Raw genomic sequence first — 17,235 nt, 5'->3', positions numbered from 1 at the left:
TTATATTACGATTCCATTTGTATGGAGGGAAGGAGGGCTAATTGGCTAATTTCTGGAAAGAGATACAAGAATCTGCTACTAACTGTTATTTCTGGAGGGTGAGGATGGGAAGCAGGAGGGAGAAGGGTTTCGCCTTCCCCTTTACCCCTTCTGTACCCCTGGAAACAAACCAACTCCCACATGATGAGCTGTGTCTTGTCATTCCCTCTTTCTCATATAAGGAAGGACAGACCTGATGTGGCTAAGCATTTTCTTCTACTCCAGCCAGGACACCAGGGTGCAGCAGCTAAAAGGTTTTCATTCTGGTTGGGCAATAGCCCCATCCTTGTCTCCCATGATCCAGCAAGGTACGGGGTAACTCCTGGCCTGCTGGGGGTTTCGGGGGGGCCTCTGGGATGCTGACTCACAGTGACTGGTTTCTTTAGGGTCCCAGAGTCTAGGTTAGTAAATATTTGGACTCTCCTTCCTGGTGGCAGGCACTGAGCTTGAGGCTGTGCACCCATTGCATGATTCTAAATAACTCTTCAAGGTACCTCTTGCCATCTTCTAAATGATGAAATAAAGGTTACTTAGCACCTGGCTTGCCCAATAGGACACAGATCATTGGTGGTGTTTCTCTGGCTCCCAAGGCCAATCTCCTTTCATTGTCTTTGCTTTCATTGGCTCAAAGTCCCTCTCAAAAAAATATTCACATGCTCCACTTCAATAAGTCATTTTTTCAAAAAGTTTGTTTTACCAGCTTCATAGCTCTGGCTTATCTCAGCTGGGTTAGCAGTTTCCAACTCTGTGAATAATTAATAAGTTGAGTTTGATCTCTGGCCTAAAACTGACCACAGAACTTGATGATTTGCCTTGAACAAAAGACAAGGAAAAGTTCCCTACTTTGGCGCTTTTTGATGCCTGACGAGATAGGGAAGCCGGAAGAATCATTCTCGCTCCATTCCTGCTCTGAGATGCAGTCCCCTGCTCAAGGTCACAAGGGCTGAACCAGACTTAGAGACTGGGACTCCACTCCATGGAGACTAGACATGGTTTGGACATTTTAAAAGTCTCAGATTAAATTATTATTAACTGTATGACCTTGAGCAAAATTACTCATTCCGTCCCTCACTTCTTTCATTATTCGTAAATGCGGGTGATAAATTTACAGGCACTAAGCTAATATCTTGCAGAAATATTAAAATTTCAGCAGTCACCAACCAATCAAAAAAGAGCTGCCACAGAGTGCCAGAGGCCCCTGCTCTATAGGCAAGTACCCGTTAGTTGGATGGTGAGGATATCCATGGGGGTCCCAGGACAAGGGTCAGGAAGATGGGAATGCTATGATAGTGAGGGGTGGGTTTCAGGGATGCAGCTGTTTATCAACTGGTATGAAAATGTTTCAATATTTTCACAACTGGTACAGCTGTTCAAACGACTATAGGACAAATATGGGTCCTTTGCAATCTGAGTTTGCATTTCTAGTGGGATTTACCCTGTGCTTGGTACCACAGTTTAAAACTTTTTTCTCACGTGATTCCACGTACTCTTCACAAACACTCCACAAGATGCTACTTCAGGCCCGTTTTTTGCAGATGAGGAAACTGCCTCTCTAAAAGTTACGATGGCTATTAAGTAGTAGAACAGGGATCCAAATTCAAGCTGACCAGTGGCAGAGCCAGACTTGTACCCAAACTGGGGAAGAGAAGGAAATTCTGGACAATAATGCAAAACTGAAATAGAGAACATGGGTAGAAAAGGACGAATAAGAAAGCTGGGCGGTAGGACAATTCCAACGAGGAGTAAAGAAGCTGCAAGACATGCCGAGTCCTTGGGTAAGAATGACATTCAAAACATTTATCCCCGCTTGCACTTTTCAAACGGAACAAAATGTTAACAAAAGATGAATCTGTGTAAAGGGTAGACGGGGTTCTTTCGCACCATGCTTATTCAAGCAGCTTTGAAAAGATGCCCAAATAAAACGTTAAAGTGAAAATCAGAGCTCCTTGCACACCAGGCTCCCAACACCCCTTATCTCTCTGTCATCTCTCCGTTGAATTGTTCAGCCTTTTACCTTCATCAACTCATTTTTCAGAATAACAGGGGCCACTGGAGAAGATCCGAGTCTAATGGCTCACCTCTTCTATTGCAGCAGCACTGCAGAAATCTGGAGGGAAGCCTTTGCGATTTTGTGATTGGGGGAAACGCTTGCAAACAAGAATGAGCATAGCTGCTGTGAGTAACTGCCATGTAACAGGAAGAGCACTGGCCCAGGAGTCGGGTGCCTGTGGGTTGATTTTTTGGTCCATTTCACAGTTCAGCGATCTGGGATGAGTCATAACTTCATCTGTAAAAGGAGAGTCACGGTGACCACATCCGGGGTCATGCTGGGAATTAAAGAAATTAATATTATGTGGGCACTGAGTTGTGATACACGGTGCATTTCTTATTGCAGGTCAGTAGTCAGAAAATCTGAAAAATGCTGTTCTAAAGCAAGAGAGAAAAACCTTGGTATGTTTAGGAAAATAAATATAGGCCTGTGAGGCTGGACTATCCCCTGGAATGGACATAAGCCGAGGCCCAATGGTGCAGGCCAGCAGGCCTTGGTGAGAAACTCTAACTGCATTCTAAGCACTACTGGAAGCCACGGGAGGGTATAAGCCAGGATGGTGCACACTCTGGCTCACATTTTTAGAAGAAAGATGAATTTTGGGAGACCTTGCACCTCTGCTTTTTATTGTTTGTTCAAATTCATAGGTTGGACTCTCGAATTCATCAGGCCGATCCGATAACCAATGGCTATGGAGAGAATTAGAATGTTTGTAATAGAATAGAACTGGTAAACCACTGATTTGAATCCTTGGTGGTACCAATGAGACTAGCTCAGGTGGTAAAAAAACAAAACTCAAAGAAAGCCAAACAACAATATGCTATTTTTTACCTGTGAGTAAGCAAATACTCCCAGACACTGGAGAATGTTATTAGCATTGCTGTAAATTGGCACAATCTTTCATAGAGAGCCATTTGGTTGTTCCTATCAAAATCTAAATTTTGCATAACCTTAAATCCAGAAATTGCACTACCATGATTATATCCTTCAGAAATACTCATTGTATGTCCAAAACAGGTATTGCAGTGTTTGTGGTATCACTGATCACTAGGAAAAACTGGATAGAGTTGAAATGGGCATCACTGAGAGAATGCATAAATAAGATGCAGAAGCTTCTACTATGAAATACTGAACAGCTATTTCAAAAGAATATTGTAGACACTTTCTAATAGAAAGTTGATTTAGTGGTGAGTCAAAATAAGTAATATGGGTAGCATAATCTAATTTAAAAAAAACGAGAAAACATATGTAGATAGCGTATCTGAATGTTCACAGAAAAATGTCTAGAAGGAACACGTGACACACCTAATATGAATAACCCTTGTTAGAGGCGGAACAGGAGGCAATGAAGGATGTCCTTTACTTTTATACTCTTTGGTATTTGAAATGTCTTATATTGAGCACATATTAGTTTTGAAATGTAATAATAAAGTCATAAAATGACATTAATAAAAAAATCTTCACAGGCTTAAAGGGCAGGCAGAGGGAGGCATTACCCAGGGAGGTAATAAAACAATTATAGCTTTTTGATGATATCAGTGCCCGAGCTTCACCTCTTAGGTTGTCAGGTTGGGGACACACCAAAGAGTCAGATTAAATAACGCATTTGGCTTGTTCGTATGTGTGTGACACATACATTTATGATTTTCTCCCAAACACCTGGTGGGGCCAGATAGTGTCAACCATTACAAAACCAAACGCTGTACCATCTGTGACCATCTGAACTCTGGTTAACTTTGGTTTACCCTGCTCCAATCTAAAGTTCATCTGTGAGATTTTGGTGTTGAATCATGGACGCTGGGCAAGGCCGCAAAAGGGGAAACTGACAGCAACCAGTCGCTGAGCATAGAACTTCGTGCCAGGACTACTTTAGGGTGATTTATGTATACCACCACTAACTCCATCACCCCACATGGTAGGTGACATATCATCCCCACTTGACATATGAATACACTGGGGCCTCCCGAGCCAGGCGAGGTCATCTGCCCAGGTAGCACAGAAAGGGGAGGTGCTGGGTGACAGCCCCAGCCTGGCTCCAACACTGGCTGGCCCATGCTTTCCACAATGCCTCTCAGCTCCCTCAAGCCACGGAGAGCAGCCTCAGTCCTCACCATCCTGGAGCTGCTTGGCTAGGCCTAAAGTCAGCTGGATGATGGTGCTCAAAAGAGAACACTTTCACTGCAGTAAAATTGATAGCCTTTCAGGCTTTTTGATCATGTACCTGAGTTGGCTGAAATCTGTATCAGTACTATGAAAAAGAAAAAAGGAATTACTAAACGATTTGTAATATTTGTCCTCACACACACCGCTACCCCTGGCATATGAAGATAGGTGTGTGTTTTACTCCTAAAATAAAGCGTTGATGAGACGGGAGCAGGACTACATCAGAATTTTTCTCTGAGAAGACCTCCTCCTATCTGCTTCACTCTCCCCAGGAAGCCTATCCTGGGCCCTTCCCACCATCACCACGTGGGGTTAGCTGCCAGCGCCACCATAAGGCCTGGTGTCTGCCCGTTCTCTATCCTCACACTTCGATCACAAGGTATTGCATTTACTGTTTGCCTGTCTGTCTGCCTCAGAGGACATGTGGGCAGGCACTGGAGCACAAAGCTCATGGCCGTCCTCTTTCGAGCCATAGTGGGGAGCACCTGGCCTGGTAGGCCTCCATAGATACCAAAAGAATGAATGAACACGGTTCTAGCCAGGAACGTCATTAACGATGGTGAAGAAAGCGGAAAGGCACTGCAGAGACGTGCCTCCTAAGGTTTCATACAAAGAGCATTTGAAAAGTCTAATTTTAGTTTGGGGGTCGGGGGAGACGTGAAGGAGAAGAACATGCTTTGAGTAAAACGAGTCTGTATGATACTATAATGGTCGGTATGTTTGTCAACACCATAGAAGGTACACTGCAGACTGAAACCTAATGTAAACTATGGTTGACAACGATATGTCGATGCTGGTTCATCCACTGTCACCCATGTGCCACAATGTGACCCACGTTGATGGTGGGGAAGGCTGGCTGGTTGGGAGGGGCAGTACGTGGGAAGTCTCTGTGCTTGCCACTCAATTTGGCGGTGAACCTAAAACTACTCTAAAACATAAAGTGTGTGTGTGTGTGTGTGTGTGTGTGTGTGTGTGTGTGTGTATATATATTTTTTTTTTTTAAGAAGTGCTACAATTGATGTTGGCACAAAGAACTGCCACCATTTGATGCTTTATGGCTTTATGAACCACCTTGCTCTTTCTGAATTATAAAATGAAAAATACTCCATTAGACTAAAGTAAAATAAACCATGCATATCCACTGTGATACAGGAAAATTCTCTCCATGGGCTACTGGACCATATGTTGGCCAAGAGTAGAGCCAGGTGACCAAGAGAAATGTAGTCGAGTATGGGGGGGGGGAAAATCAGTGTTCAAAAATTAGTAACAAAAAAGGAAAACTCTAAATACTTTTTCCAAAATGAAAGAGATACAGATAAATTTACTCTTATCATCACCTTTTTTGTATCCATGGCCCAGATTTGGTTCATAATATTAAGGACCATAACAAAATTTACCAGTACAGAAAAAAAAAATTATGCATAGTCCCTTTCAAATAAAAGCATTCCCTAAAATTCAGTCATCTTATTACCATTATTAGCTTTTTTACATTTACATATTATTTACATGAACAAGATTTAGGACTATGTCCAAGGAATCAGTATTCATTAGTATTCTTTAATTATAGTTAAGTAGAGCAACTAGCAACTTCTAGAGCCATCTCAAAGGATAAAGTTGCTCTTAGCATCTTGTCATAGACTTTCCCCGTTGGAGTTGGGTGCCCCACACACAGAAACACAGAGCCAGGGTCCTGGTGTGGTAAAAAGACTTGCTCAAGGTCATATATCACATTCATAGCAGAGCCATTTATCAAAGAAGCAATAGGGCCACCATGCTATACCTAAGTGACCCATGTTGCACTGGGTTTAGATTACCTCATGTAAGCCAATGAACTGCCCTATGGAATAGGCACCCTTAGTAGCCCCACTTTTTAGATAAGTCACAGTGGCTTAAAGAAGCTACTAACATGCCCAAGGTCACACAGTGGGCCAGGAGTTAGAGCCATGATTCAAAACAGGCCTTAAGAGGGAGATGGAGCCACGAAAGAGCACACAGAAGACGGGTAGTTTGAGCAGGGCTGGGCACAGCGCTCGGCCACAAGGAGGGTGGGGCAATTATGGGATGGAACACTCCCCCCAGCTTGTCTTTGTTGTTCATGATAAGGATGTAAAATCCCCCTTGGCTGAGAGTTGCTGCAAAGATGCGTGCTGTTCAGATAATGCTGCACACCAGAAGCCGGTGCAGAATGAGGTATTCTCCACAGGTAAGGAGCAGGGTGGCCAAGGGGCGGGAACGGTCAGATGGGCGGTCATTCCGTGGAGGAACCACAGTCTGGAGCTTTGGACACCGGCCCTGTTCCAGGCCAGAAGCTGTCACTTATTAGCTATGTGACCAGGGACAAATCACCTCATTTCTCGAAACCTGTTTCCTCAACTATAAAATGAAAGTATTAGCATCTGTCCAGAAGGCTGTTGTGATGATTAAAAACAGACCATGCAGGCAAGGCGACCTCATCCTTAACATTATTACTGCGACATCCCTTCTTATGTTCCCTACGGCTTTCCAGCACCTAGCACCTTCAGAGTTCTCAGGAAATATTTGTTGAATTAAAGATTAAACATAATAAAATGTATAAGCAAGTTAAACTGTTCATCTACTAAAGATCAAAACTCAAGGAACATTTCAAACACTACAGCAGTGACTAGAAATGTAGACATCTCTTTCTTATCCTACCCATTTCCTGTATCTAGCTAAGAAATTCTCCCAGACTGAAGGGAGGAACACCTGTCTCTCCCAGCCAATCTATTTATTTTAAATAAGGCTTTTGAACACACAATAGCACCGATTTTCTCTAGTGATTCATAATAGCTTTTTTTTTTTTTTTTTTTTTTTAGCTGAGCCATCCTGCTACCTATTGGCAGCTCAGCGGCTGCTCAGCTCGGGCTGACTCGAACCGCTGTTGCTCAGAGCTCAAACTCTTGAGCGAGCTCTTAACCAACTGAGCCACTCGGCCGGCCCCCATAATAGCTATTGATTGGGGCTTTCTATGCACTGTTTCATTTTGTTTTCACAATAACCATTTGAAGTAGACACTACTGTTATAGTCCTATTATACATTACATCTTAATTAATTATATTGTTTTATAAATGCAGCTGAAGTGCCGAGAGTTAAGTGAGTCACAAGCTCTGCATTGTACAGAAGAAGAAATAAAGTTTCTAAGCAAGTACATAACTATTCCCAAGGTTACCAGCTTAACAGTGGTCAGAGCCCGGAATAGAGAAACGCAGGTAGTTTGACTGTCAAGCCATAACCACATTTCGATTCTGGGTGCTTAGGTCAGACCTGCTACCTCCAGTTTGGCCTACCAACCAAGAATCTTCAAAGATATAGAATTTAAAAGAACGTACTGAATATTAAGATAATCAGACCTTGGCAGCGAATGACATTGTTGTACAAGTTTCCCAAGGAAATTAGCAGAACACTCATCTTTGGAGTCATTCAGGGCCACAGTCCATGAGGCACCCAAGATTATATGATAGCAGTGACTGGTGCTGGCCCACTGAACAAAATAAATTCTTCCTCGATCATGATTCCACGGCTATGGCAGACAGGCTGCAAAACCTGTGACTCTGTTTTACCTCTGCTCCCATCCAGCCTGGCCTATGCTACTTCTCTCACGTGCACCGGAAAAAGGCCCACATTCACCTTCCATAACCTGCCTGGCAATTTAAGTCATCAGCAGCACCAGCAGTATGACCTCTAGTTCTAGGAAAAGGGGAGGAGTCACTCATTTGCTCTCCCTGTTCAAACCATCCTAAAATCCCCTGCTACTTCGCCTTCTGCAAACCATCATCATGAAATCACCGTGAGAGAATAGGAAGGCTTTCTAGTCTAGCAGACCCCACCCCCAGATTCATTCCCTCACTCCAACTTTGAATGAGGGTCTCTTTGCCTGGTCCTGCGTTAAGTGTCAGAGACGCATGAATGAGTTGGACAGCATGTTGTGGAAGGGGACCTCAAGGAGGTATGATGACTACTGGAGCATGGAGCAAAGGCATTTTGAGAGTGCTCCCTGTTCACTCATTCACTCCCAGCCTTCCGTTTAATTGTCATGAGTGCCCAATATGAACCACCTACCTTTCCCCTCTACCTCCTCCAAAGAGCAGCATAAGTGGCACTTCTCAGGGAACCCTTCTCTGACTCAGATGGAGAGATTCTCCCACATACTCCCTGTACATATCCTTCATTGTACCTATCACAGCTGTCATGAAATCACTTCTTGCGAATTTCTTTTTGGTAGTTATCTGTCTTACCTACTGGAAGGTAAGTTACACTGAAGACAAAAACTATGGATCTGGTTTACCTATGTCAGGCACTGGGAAGATAGGATCCTTCTAGTTACGTAAGTGCTTTGTGCATATATGTTACATCTATTCTCCCATCATTATTTGCCCCTTCATTTTCTCATCTGATTGCTCCAATGGGAGTACTCCAATTCAACCCACACACACATCTGCCTTATTTTGAATACCTACCAACCATCAGAATGTATCAGGGCTGTTTTTTTTACTACAATCTGTCCTCTTGTAGGAGGGAAATTGGTTTCCCCTTAAACACAAGCTCAGGGGCAAGGGACTGTCTCTCAAGGCTTTTGTTTGCTTTTGACTTCTGTGTGTTCTGGTACCTAGGTGAGGACTCAGCACCCTTTACCCCTTCATGAAGAACTTAGTACCCTGTTGTGATTGCATGTGGGGACACTAACCCTTTTTGCATCTACTCTGCTGATGAAATTGCTGTATTTGTTCAATCAGTTGTTTTTTTTCAGTAAATTCAGGAAAAGGAAATAAAAGCTTTCTGTACATAGTCTAGGCCTGTTTCTTGCAGAGCTCCTTGTAAACGCTTCCAAACATGTCACTGCCCTACATGAAGCAAGCTCAGTCCACTTAGCGGAAATGGAAACAGCACACGACACCAAAATCACCCAAGTATACATACACATTCTGGATCAGGCTTGTCTCCCTCTGCTTTTTTGTGCAATGAGAACCACGATACATTAAGGCCTCCCACTCTAGGGGAAAATGGTCTCACTGCTCCTTGAGCTCCCTATAACCTTCAGCATTCAACTTTCCTCCTACTTAAGGTTCTCACAGGAATCTGTTGACTAAGCTCAGGCTTTTGAACCTCGCAGGACTGTGGTAGCGGCTTCAGGGGCTGGCTTTGGGACCTCCCAAATGCCAGTCCCAGATGCCACATCTGATCCTTTTATCCATTATTGGCACCTGCATCCCTTATCATGACAACAGTGCCACGTGATCACATTGGCCCATCTTCTGCAATTCAATTACTCACTGAGCCCGTTCCCTTTGTCCGGGACTCTGAAACCACCTAAGACGCAACATGGATTACTGATCTTCATCCCCGAACACCCCAGCAGATTCCAAAATGTGAATGTGCTTTGCAGCAACCTTTGCATGGATTCTGAAACATCAATGTGTATTCACAATTTATGTTCATGAGACATTTTCTTTAATGAACACTGATAGCCTAGAAGTAATGGGTGATTCATTCTCACACAGTAAATGCAGGGAAGGCTTTCAGTCACTAAGTGAATTCATCAAATATTTGCTAAGCAATGAAAAGATGATACACACTAACAGTGTGTGTGTATATATATATATTTATATAAATATATTTATATAAATATAGCAGGTAAGTTGAGTAGCTTGGATTTGGACCAAAAATGGCAGAAAAAGGTATGTAAGTGGGAAAAAAAATTATATATACATTATAAAAATTCAATTAACACCAATAGATGGTTTATTGGAAACCCTCATAGCATTTTTCAAAAGGACTTGACAGATTTTATTTTAATAAGACATAGTGAAGAGGAAATGGTTTAAAAGATATCATCAATCTTTTATTTAACTAAGCAATGCCCTTCATTTTGAAGGAAATGATACAATTTCAAATCAGTACCTCCTTCTCAAGAAGTGGTATGAGAACATAACATTGATTTAACATACAATCAACAAAAATAAAGTTTACACAATTCACTGGGAAATAAAAATACATGTGGAATTTATGTTAGTGTAATTCTCCGTGAGTTACAAGTATTACAGCTAAGAACAAAACAACAGAACGAAACATTGAATAACCAGTCAAGTGTTAGTTAACCCTGATTAAAAAAAAAAATTCATAAATAAAATATAACTTTCCAAAGAAATCCATTCAGTGACCATGATCACACTAAATTTTATGCTAATTTATAAAAAATGGTTAGACAATCACATAATATCAAGAGTCTTCAACACAGTGGATTCCATTTTGTTAAGAAAAAAATAGAAAACAAGTAGTCCTTAAGTTTTCTTCACTCTCCATAGCATATGTCGTATAAAATTAAAGTTTTGCTTCCAAAAATATGTTTCCATGTGGCTGTAGTGTTGTCTAGTAGTGCTATTAGGGCCAGAAGCACCAAAGACATGAGAAGTTTAACCGCTGAAGGGTCATTTTTCATAAAAACTAAAAATTTCCGTAAAGGTCTGGAGTCAAGTCCTCTGCTAGGCATGTTAGTGCTATAAAGTTATTTTAAATTAAATGTGGAAGAACTACAAAAAGTTGTGTTCTTTCAATACAAAAAGTTGTGTCGCTGAAGTTGTGGGCTCCTCTGACATACATAAGCAGTCTCAATAAAATAGTTGCTCAAGTAAGAAAATAGAATTTGTCTGATTACATTTAGCGTACGTTCCGGTCAGGTGCCCTGCTTATCCCTGCCAGACCTTTGGAAGAACATTAGAAGTGTTATTTCTTTCCTTCAAAGAGCATCCGTAATTCACAGTACAAAATAACTCTAAAGTCTTAATCCTAAGGAGAAACAAAATCATTAAATATAAATATATTTTGTAAAGTGCCAGATGTCGCCATTGCCTGGCATTAAAAACTCATTTGTCCACAACACTGCCATCTTGAGGAAAGAGCCAAGAGTTGTTTCGGTTCTCCTTTTCTTGGCACCTTCACTGGTTGGTTGGTGCTCCACTTGAAGCTTGATAACCCTAAGAAAACTTCCAGTGGAATTACTGTCCCTAAGTATTACGCATTTCACATCTCTGGTAACCTGTGAAAAACACTTGTTTTAAATGGGAAAGCAGGGTCTGGAGTACATCTATTCCCTCTTCTAGGTCATTTTCAAGCCCAGTTATCCAAAACCTCTTCTCTAGAGGCAGGATGCTACTGTCGGTGTAGATCTTACAGTTCTTCCTTCACACTGAGACTTCTTACAAAAAGCCGATCATTTGCAACAGCAGGTAGGCACTGTTCTGCCTCAGTATGACCAATGACATTCACTTTCCATTTGAGGGCAAAGGAGGGTGACAGAGATGGGGGAGTGGGAAAGCGTTGGCTAGCTAGCCCAGATGTGCTGGGCGGTGCCGTTTTGCTCTTCTTCGTTCCTGCTGTCTGCACATTGGTCATTCCTTTCCATTTCCACTACTGTGTTAAGCGTAAAAGAGAATCCAAATCTGCAGGTATAGCCGGCTCTCCTTATGTCTTTACCCATGTTTATCTCACTCCACTTTTCCATGAGCAAAAGAAAATAAACACAAGGCAGTGAGATTCACTAAACTAGACCTACATTTCCAGGAGGAGACTGATGTTTCTCCAAAGTCGCAGACTGGGGCTGGGTGTGGTTCATCTTTAACAAACACAATGACAGGACTTCTTTGGTGATCCCTATACAAACAGGAGACACAGCTAATGCCCTTGTAATGAAATGATGTCATGTTGAGGTGCTATGGAGGCTTTTAAAAATGGCCTCGATTCCCAAGTTTGAAAAAAAGTATACAAGAAAATCCTTCAAGTCCTGTTGCCTTTGTTTAGACATCTCTAGGCAGAAAGCCCAAGGATGACCACGGCTGTAGAACACTCAAGTATGATTCTACTCCAGCTCTAAGATTTAGGTCACAACATGACTTGTTCAGTGCTATCGCTAATGACTCCCGAGAGAAAGAGAAACTTGACTCAACTTTTGAGACAGCAGTAGCAGGGCGGTGTGCAGCAGAGGTGCATTCTGAAATCGAGGCCACACATCATTAAAGAGCTCACGTGAATACAAGGGATCAGTGGTAACATTTTTTAAAAGTCTCATTGGAAAGCAAATAGTAGCTCAGCAGCAGAACCAAATAGTACCAGCAAGCCTGCTGCCAACAGATCCCACCAACACCAACCTGTGCTTCAGGGCTGTCACCACATTCAGCACTGACTACATCAGGTGGCATTTGTAATGGCCATCACCTCTCGTAATTGAGCAAGCATTCTGAAGGGGTGTTCTCCAAGCAACAAGGAGGCTGCTGCACTATAACAAGACTTTGCAGCTTGAATTAAGTGTGCATCAGGTGTGGCTATCAAAATACTTATTGAAATATGCCTCAAGCCTAAGATTTTACCAGCAGCAGAACAAAAGTGAGAGGGATGGGGCAGTGAGGGAAAATTAAAATTCACAGGACCACCACCAAAGCCTTACATTTTAAAAAGGTTACCTTCGCTGTTCAGGAATGGGGTTCACTGGGGAGTGGGAGGGATTGACTAATTCCTGCCAGGGCAACCCTGTTTGGCTGCTTCTGTAGTGTATACTTTAGGAGTGGCACCTGCCAACCCCGTGTGGGACTGAGGATGAACACAGCCAAGCGGGTGTAATTAGATCAGAGACACAAAGGGCTAGCTAGTCCCTCCTTTGATAATAAATAACATAGCTGTTAAGTGCCCACAATAACAGGCAAGAAACAAAGGTGGCCAAACAGCACCATCACTGAATCCTTCCCCTAGCTGGTCCATGACAATGATTTACTTGCAACCTGGAAAGTGGTGGATGGATGGAGGAGGAAGCAAGAGACTCAGCTAGAAGCCAGCTCCAGAAGATGAATTACTGGGGGATTCGGAGGGGGGAAGTAGCAAAGTCTTTGTTTTGTAGCCCAAATTTACTCAACTATTTGTTACACTTCACAGGCGGCTGTTTGCTTTTGGTCTGCTGCTCCCAGACCTGGTCCTGGTTTCTCCAGTCTTGCACCCAGGAATCCCATAAAATAAATCACCCCGGCCTCCAGGATCCCACACGCAGCTCCACTGGGGTAGCAGACAAGCGGCTCTCTGCGCTTGCCTGGCGCCTCAGCAAACCCACTCTGGCCTTAGTACAGGGCATCCTTCAAGCCCAGGGTAGGAGGGAAGCAGGAAGGGGGCAATGGCAGGTGTTGATACTTGGAACTTTTCTCCACCCCCGCGTGCAAAGGAAGAGTCAATTTTGGACCCAGGTCCAGCAGGGATTAAGTGTCAGGCGCGACCACAGTTTGCCCCATCTCAGAAAGGAAGGCAGATTGAGGGCAGGCAGGTGTGCCCCCAATCAAAGCGCTCCTACCTGTTCCCTCTTCCTCCTCTGTCCCAGATAGCATGCTCAAGCCACAGCTGGCTGCGCATTTCGCCAACTCTCGGTTTTCCAAACGGCCCAGGAGCCCAGATGGGGCCCAGAAGATGGTGGAGGAGTGAGATGAGGGAGAGAGCAGCGGCTGCTGCAAACAGCTACCTCTCACCGCTCTGCACTCCGCTCGCGGGTCAGTGCACGACCGCCTCTCGGTCCTCCTCACCCCGGCCCGGCGCAGGGGGGCGCTCGAGAGGCGGCGTAGTCCGCGCGGTGTCGCTGTCGCCCTCTTCGGGCTCCGCCGGATGCAGGTGCATGGCGAGCTCCTGCAGCACCGCTGCGCGCCCTATCTGGTCGTTGCGCCGCTTCTCCATGATCAGGTCCTCCAGGCTCTGGAACTCGAGCGTGTGGCTGCGCTGCGCAGAGAGCTGGATCTGCAGCCGATAGGGCTGCTTGCCGATGCGCAGCTCGCCGCCGATCTTGAACTCGCGCTTGCCATAGCGGCACCAGGCGGCGAAGCTCTCAGAGTTGCGCCAGCTCAGCTCGCGCTCCTTGGCGCCCACGTGCGCTAGTGCGTTGCGCACCACCGCGCTGGGGCTCAGCGGCTTGTAGCGGTACAGATCGTTCACCACACGGCCGCGCCGGCCCTGGCTTGCGTCCGTCAGGAAGCTGTTGCTCACCTCCAGCCGGTGCAAGTGCACCACCTGGAAGTTGCCCACGTACACTGCCCAGTGCGGGTACTGCGCCTGCGACACGAACTCCACCAGGTCGCCAGGCTTGCACTTGTTGAGCAGGTTCTCAGGCGTGTAGGTGCTTAGCACCGCGGAGCCCGGCGCGAAGCTTTTCTGGTAGATGCACTCGTCGCGGTAGAACACGGAACACTCCACCTCGAGCAGCCGCGGGTCGTAGGGCTGGGGTGGGGGCAGTGGCAGCCCGTCCCCGCGGCCAGGCAAGCCACTGCCATCTGGCCCCTGGGGCGGCGGCTGCGTCTCCACGTCCTCGTCGTCATTGGAGAAGATGTAGGAGACCCCAATGCGAGGCCCGTCGTCCCGGTCCACGCCCGTCGGGTCGGCGGTGGGAACTTCCTTATAACTTAGGTGGGTCAGTTTCTCCACCTGGTTGCCCATCACGCTGCGGACACACGTTCACACCGCCGCAAGGGGAGAAAGAGAAAGCACCACTAGGGTCATTGGCACGGGTCCCCGGACAGGGGCTGAGACCACCTGTTGGGAGAGGAAGGCAAGGACTGTATAGGAGCCTCTCCGTGTAAAGGATGATTTGTTAAGAGGAAGAAAGGATCGGGTCGAGCACCTGGGAGTCATTCTACGGGGAGTCTCGGATGTAGTGAGCCTTCCCACATTTCTCCACCTCTAGGGTCACGGTCACAGGAGGCCAGGCAACTCCAGCTCTCCCCCGCCCCCAGCCCTTCATCTCACTCCGGCAAAAGCCCATTGCATCAGCAGCTCCTACCGCTTCCGCCAGCGCCCTACCTGCCAAGCCCAGGCAGGAGAGGGAAAGGAAGAGAAACTTTACTACAGTCCCTAAATTCCTAACTCCCCTTTCTCCTTGGGGCCCTTAAGCTGGTCCCTGAGACCCCCCACCCCACCCCACCCCCTACCCCCGCCTCCTTCCCCGAGGAAACCGGCGAGGATCGCGTAGCACGGTCCGAGCAGGTGAGCCACCCTACCTGGCTCACCTGCGTCGCTTTTTCCTCCAGTCTGGCCCGTCCCTCCCCCGCGCGCCGGCCCTCTAGCTCGGGTTACCTGCGCAAACTCACCCGCCGAGAGGTGGAGGCCCTGGGAAACGGGGAGGGGCCCCTGGCCGCACCCCGAGACTTCTAGGGTGACTTTGCAGGTGTGGGCTCCTCAGTTCCTCCTCTCCTGACGCGGGCGGCAGCGAAGCTGGACAGGGGGGAGCGACGCATGTCTTGCCCCCTTGGCTACGTAGAGCCCAAAGACTTGAAGGTGGGGGGCAATGCCGCTTCACCCCACACCTCCTCCCTCGCGCTGAGTCTACTGCTCCCCGTTCAACCGGCTCTCGGGGAAGGTGGGACACGAAAAGAAGGAGAAGGAGCAGACCGGCTGCCGGGCGGTCGCAGCTCCTGCTCAGGCTGGGCGAGCAACAAGCGCCGGAGCGGGAGGGACGGGATTGTAGATCCGGCTCCGGGCTTCCCGGGCGGGAGAGCAGCCCCTGGCATTTAAAGAGACAGGCGCACGCTCCCGAAGCCTGGGTCTTTCCCACACGGCGCAGAGCCTCCGGGGTCCCCGCCCCGGCCCCGCCCACCCCGACCGAGGGGCTCCACCCAGGCCACGCCCCCACGCTGGAGCCGGTTTAAATCCCGCTGGTAAATAATCTACAGGCTGGCTGGGCTGGCAGTCTGACCGCAGGTGTCAACCCCGGCCACTGGGGAACCTCGCTAACCTTCTTAGAGCAAGGGCCTGCTGTGGGGCCCTCACTGCTTGCTCAATTCGCATTTTTCCGAGCTGCGCGCTTTAAAAAGTTGGAAGGCAAACACCACCTGACAGGATACAGATGAGAGAGGGAATAAGAGTTTGCTGTTTGTTTCCTTTCTCCTTCGCCCCTTTTTTTGCCACAGTACCTGGAGAGGGAGAAAGTCATTAGGAAACAGACTTATTGTCTTTCTTCGAACGTATTTCTTGCCAATGATCACAGAAAAAAATTTTTTTACTGGGACGGCTCGAGAAGTGCGTCAGTTTAAAGGTATTTCCAGAGTGAGTGCTGTGAAATTTTGGAGTAGGAAAAAACATTCACAGAAAGGAAACAGTATAAAACAGAAAGACTTACTTACTGGCTTTCTTCCCAGACCTGCGTTCTGTTTATTAGATGTCCCTTGAAGCTAGCACAAAGTGGATTTCATAACCTCCATTGTTTCGAGTTACTAGTTGGTCTGTTAGTGAGAGGAAGCATACAGCTCTGGTTGTTTTTCTTGAGGGTAGGGGAGGTAGGAATTGCTTAATTGTCCTTAAATTAAGAACAAATTAGCAGAGGCCCTGTTGGATATATTTCCTTCCTGCTGATTTGCAGCAGGAAGTGACAGGAGAGAGTATTGCCTATTAACCTCCACCTCAAGAGGACACTTCCTCCCTCTGCCCTCCAGGCTGGTTTCGTTTTTTTAGTACCGAAGATGTAGGCTACCAAGTGTTCTTTCATTGTTTAAAAAAAAAAAAAAATCATAGATGTTTGTCGGGGTGGAAGTCTGACAATAGACAAGCTTGATGGAATTAAGAATGCAACTCAAGACCTTCCCCTACCCTATTTTCCATTGCTGTTTCTTTGGACAAAGTTTTTCCAAGTAACACTATTACTTATTCAGTGTGATACCAACCAGTGGAAACAAATATACTAACACTACTGCGATCCTTTTCGGTTTGAGAAAAAAGCAATAAATCTACTATGTACTTTTGAGTCTGAACAATCAATATTGGCAGGGCTGTGATAGTAGGTAGTCCTTCAAGCAAGTTTGAGATCACAGTATGTTAGACCAAACAAGAGACTTCTATGGGCCTGCTGTGCAGATTACATTTAAACATTGTCAGACCAGCCTTAGGAAATTGTGACCAGATGAGCCCCCACCCAATACCTTTTGATCTTTTGATAACACATACTCTGGGAGCTGCT

General features: G+C 45.9%; 1 protein-coding gene across 2 annotated transcripts; it reads right to left on the bottom strand.

Annotated features, from left to right (window-relative positions):
• Positions 1-10,085: 10,085 nt before the first annotated feature.
• LRATD2 (LRAT domain containing 2) lies at positions 10,086-16,071 on the bottom strand. 2 transcript variants are annotated; one of them, XM_019643421.1, is made up of 3 exons: positions 16,018-16,071; positions 15,374-15,786; positions 10,086-14,819 (listed from the first exon to the last, which is right to left on the bottom strand). In XM_019643421.1, the coding sequence occupies exon 3, from the start codon at positions 14,721-14,723 to the stop codon at positions 13,791-13,793; it is 933 nt and encodes a 310-aa protein (XP_019498966.1). In that variant the 5' UTR covers positions 14,724-14,819; positions 15,374-15,786; positions 16,018-16,071; the 3' UTR covers positions 10,086-13,790. The 2 variants fall into 2 exon arrangements, with proteins under 2 accessions (XP_019498966.1, XP_019498968.1); XM_019643423.1 differs by lacking the exons at positions 15,374-15,786; positions 16,018-16,071 and adding an exon at positions 15,284-15,307.
• Positions 16,072-17,235: the final 1,164 nt, after the last annotated feature.

Source organism: Hipposideros armiger, unplaced genomic scaffold, assembly GCF_001890085.2.
Source record: "Hipposideros armiger isolate ML-2016 unplaced genomic scaffold, ASM189008v1 scaffold_78, whole genome shotgun sequence".
Classification (NCBI taxonomy): Eukaryota; Metazoa; Chordata; class Mammalia; order Chiroptera; family Hipposideridae; genus Hipposideros; species Hipposideros armiger.
Note: the sequence above shows the minus strand (reverse complement) of the source record. Positions and strands in the feature narration are given on the sequence as shown.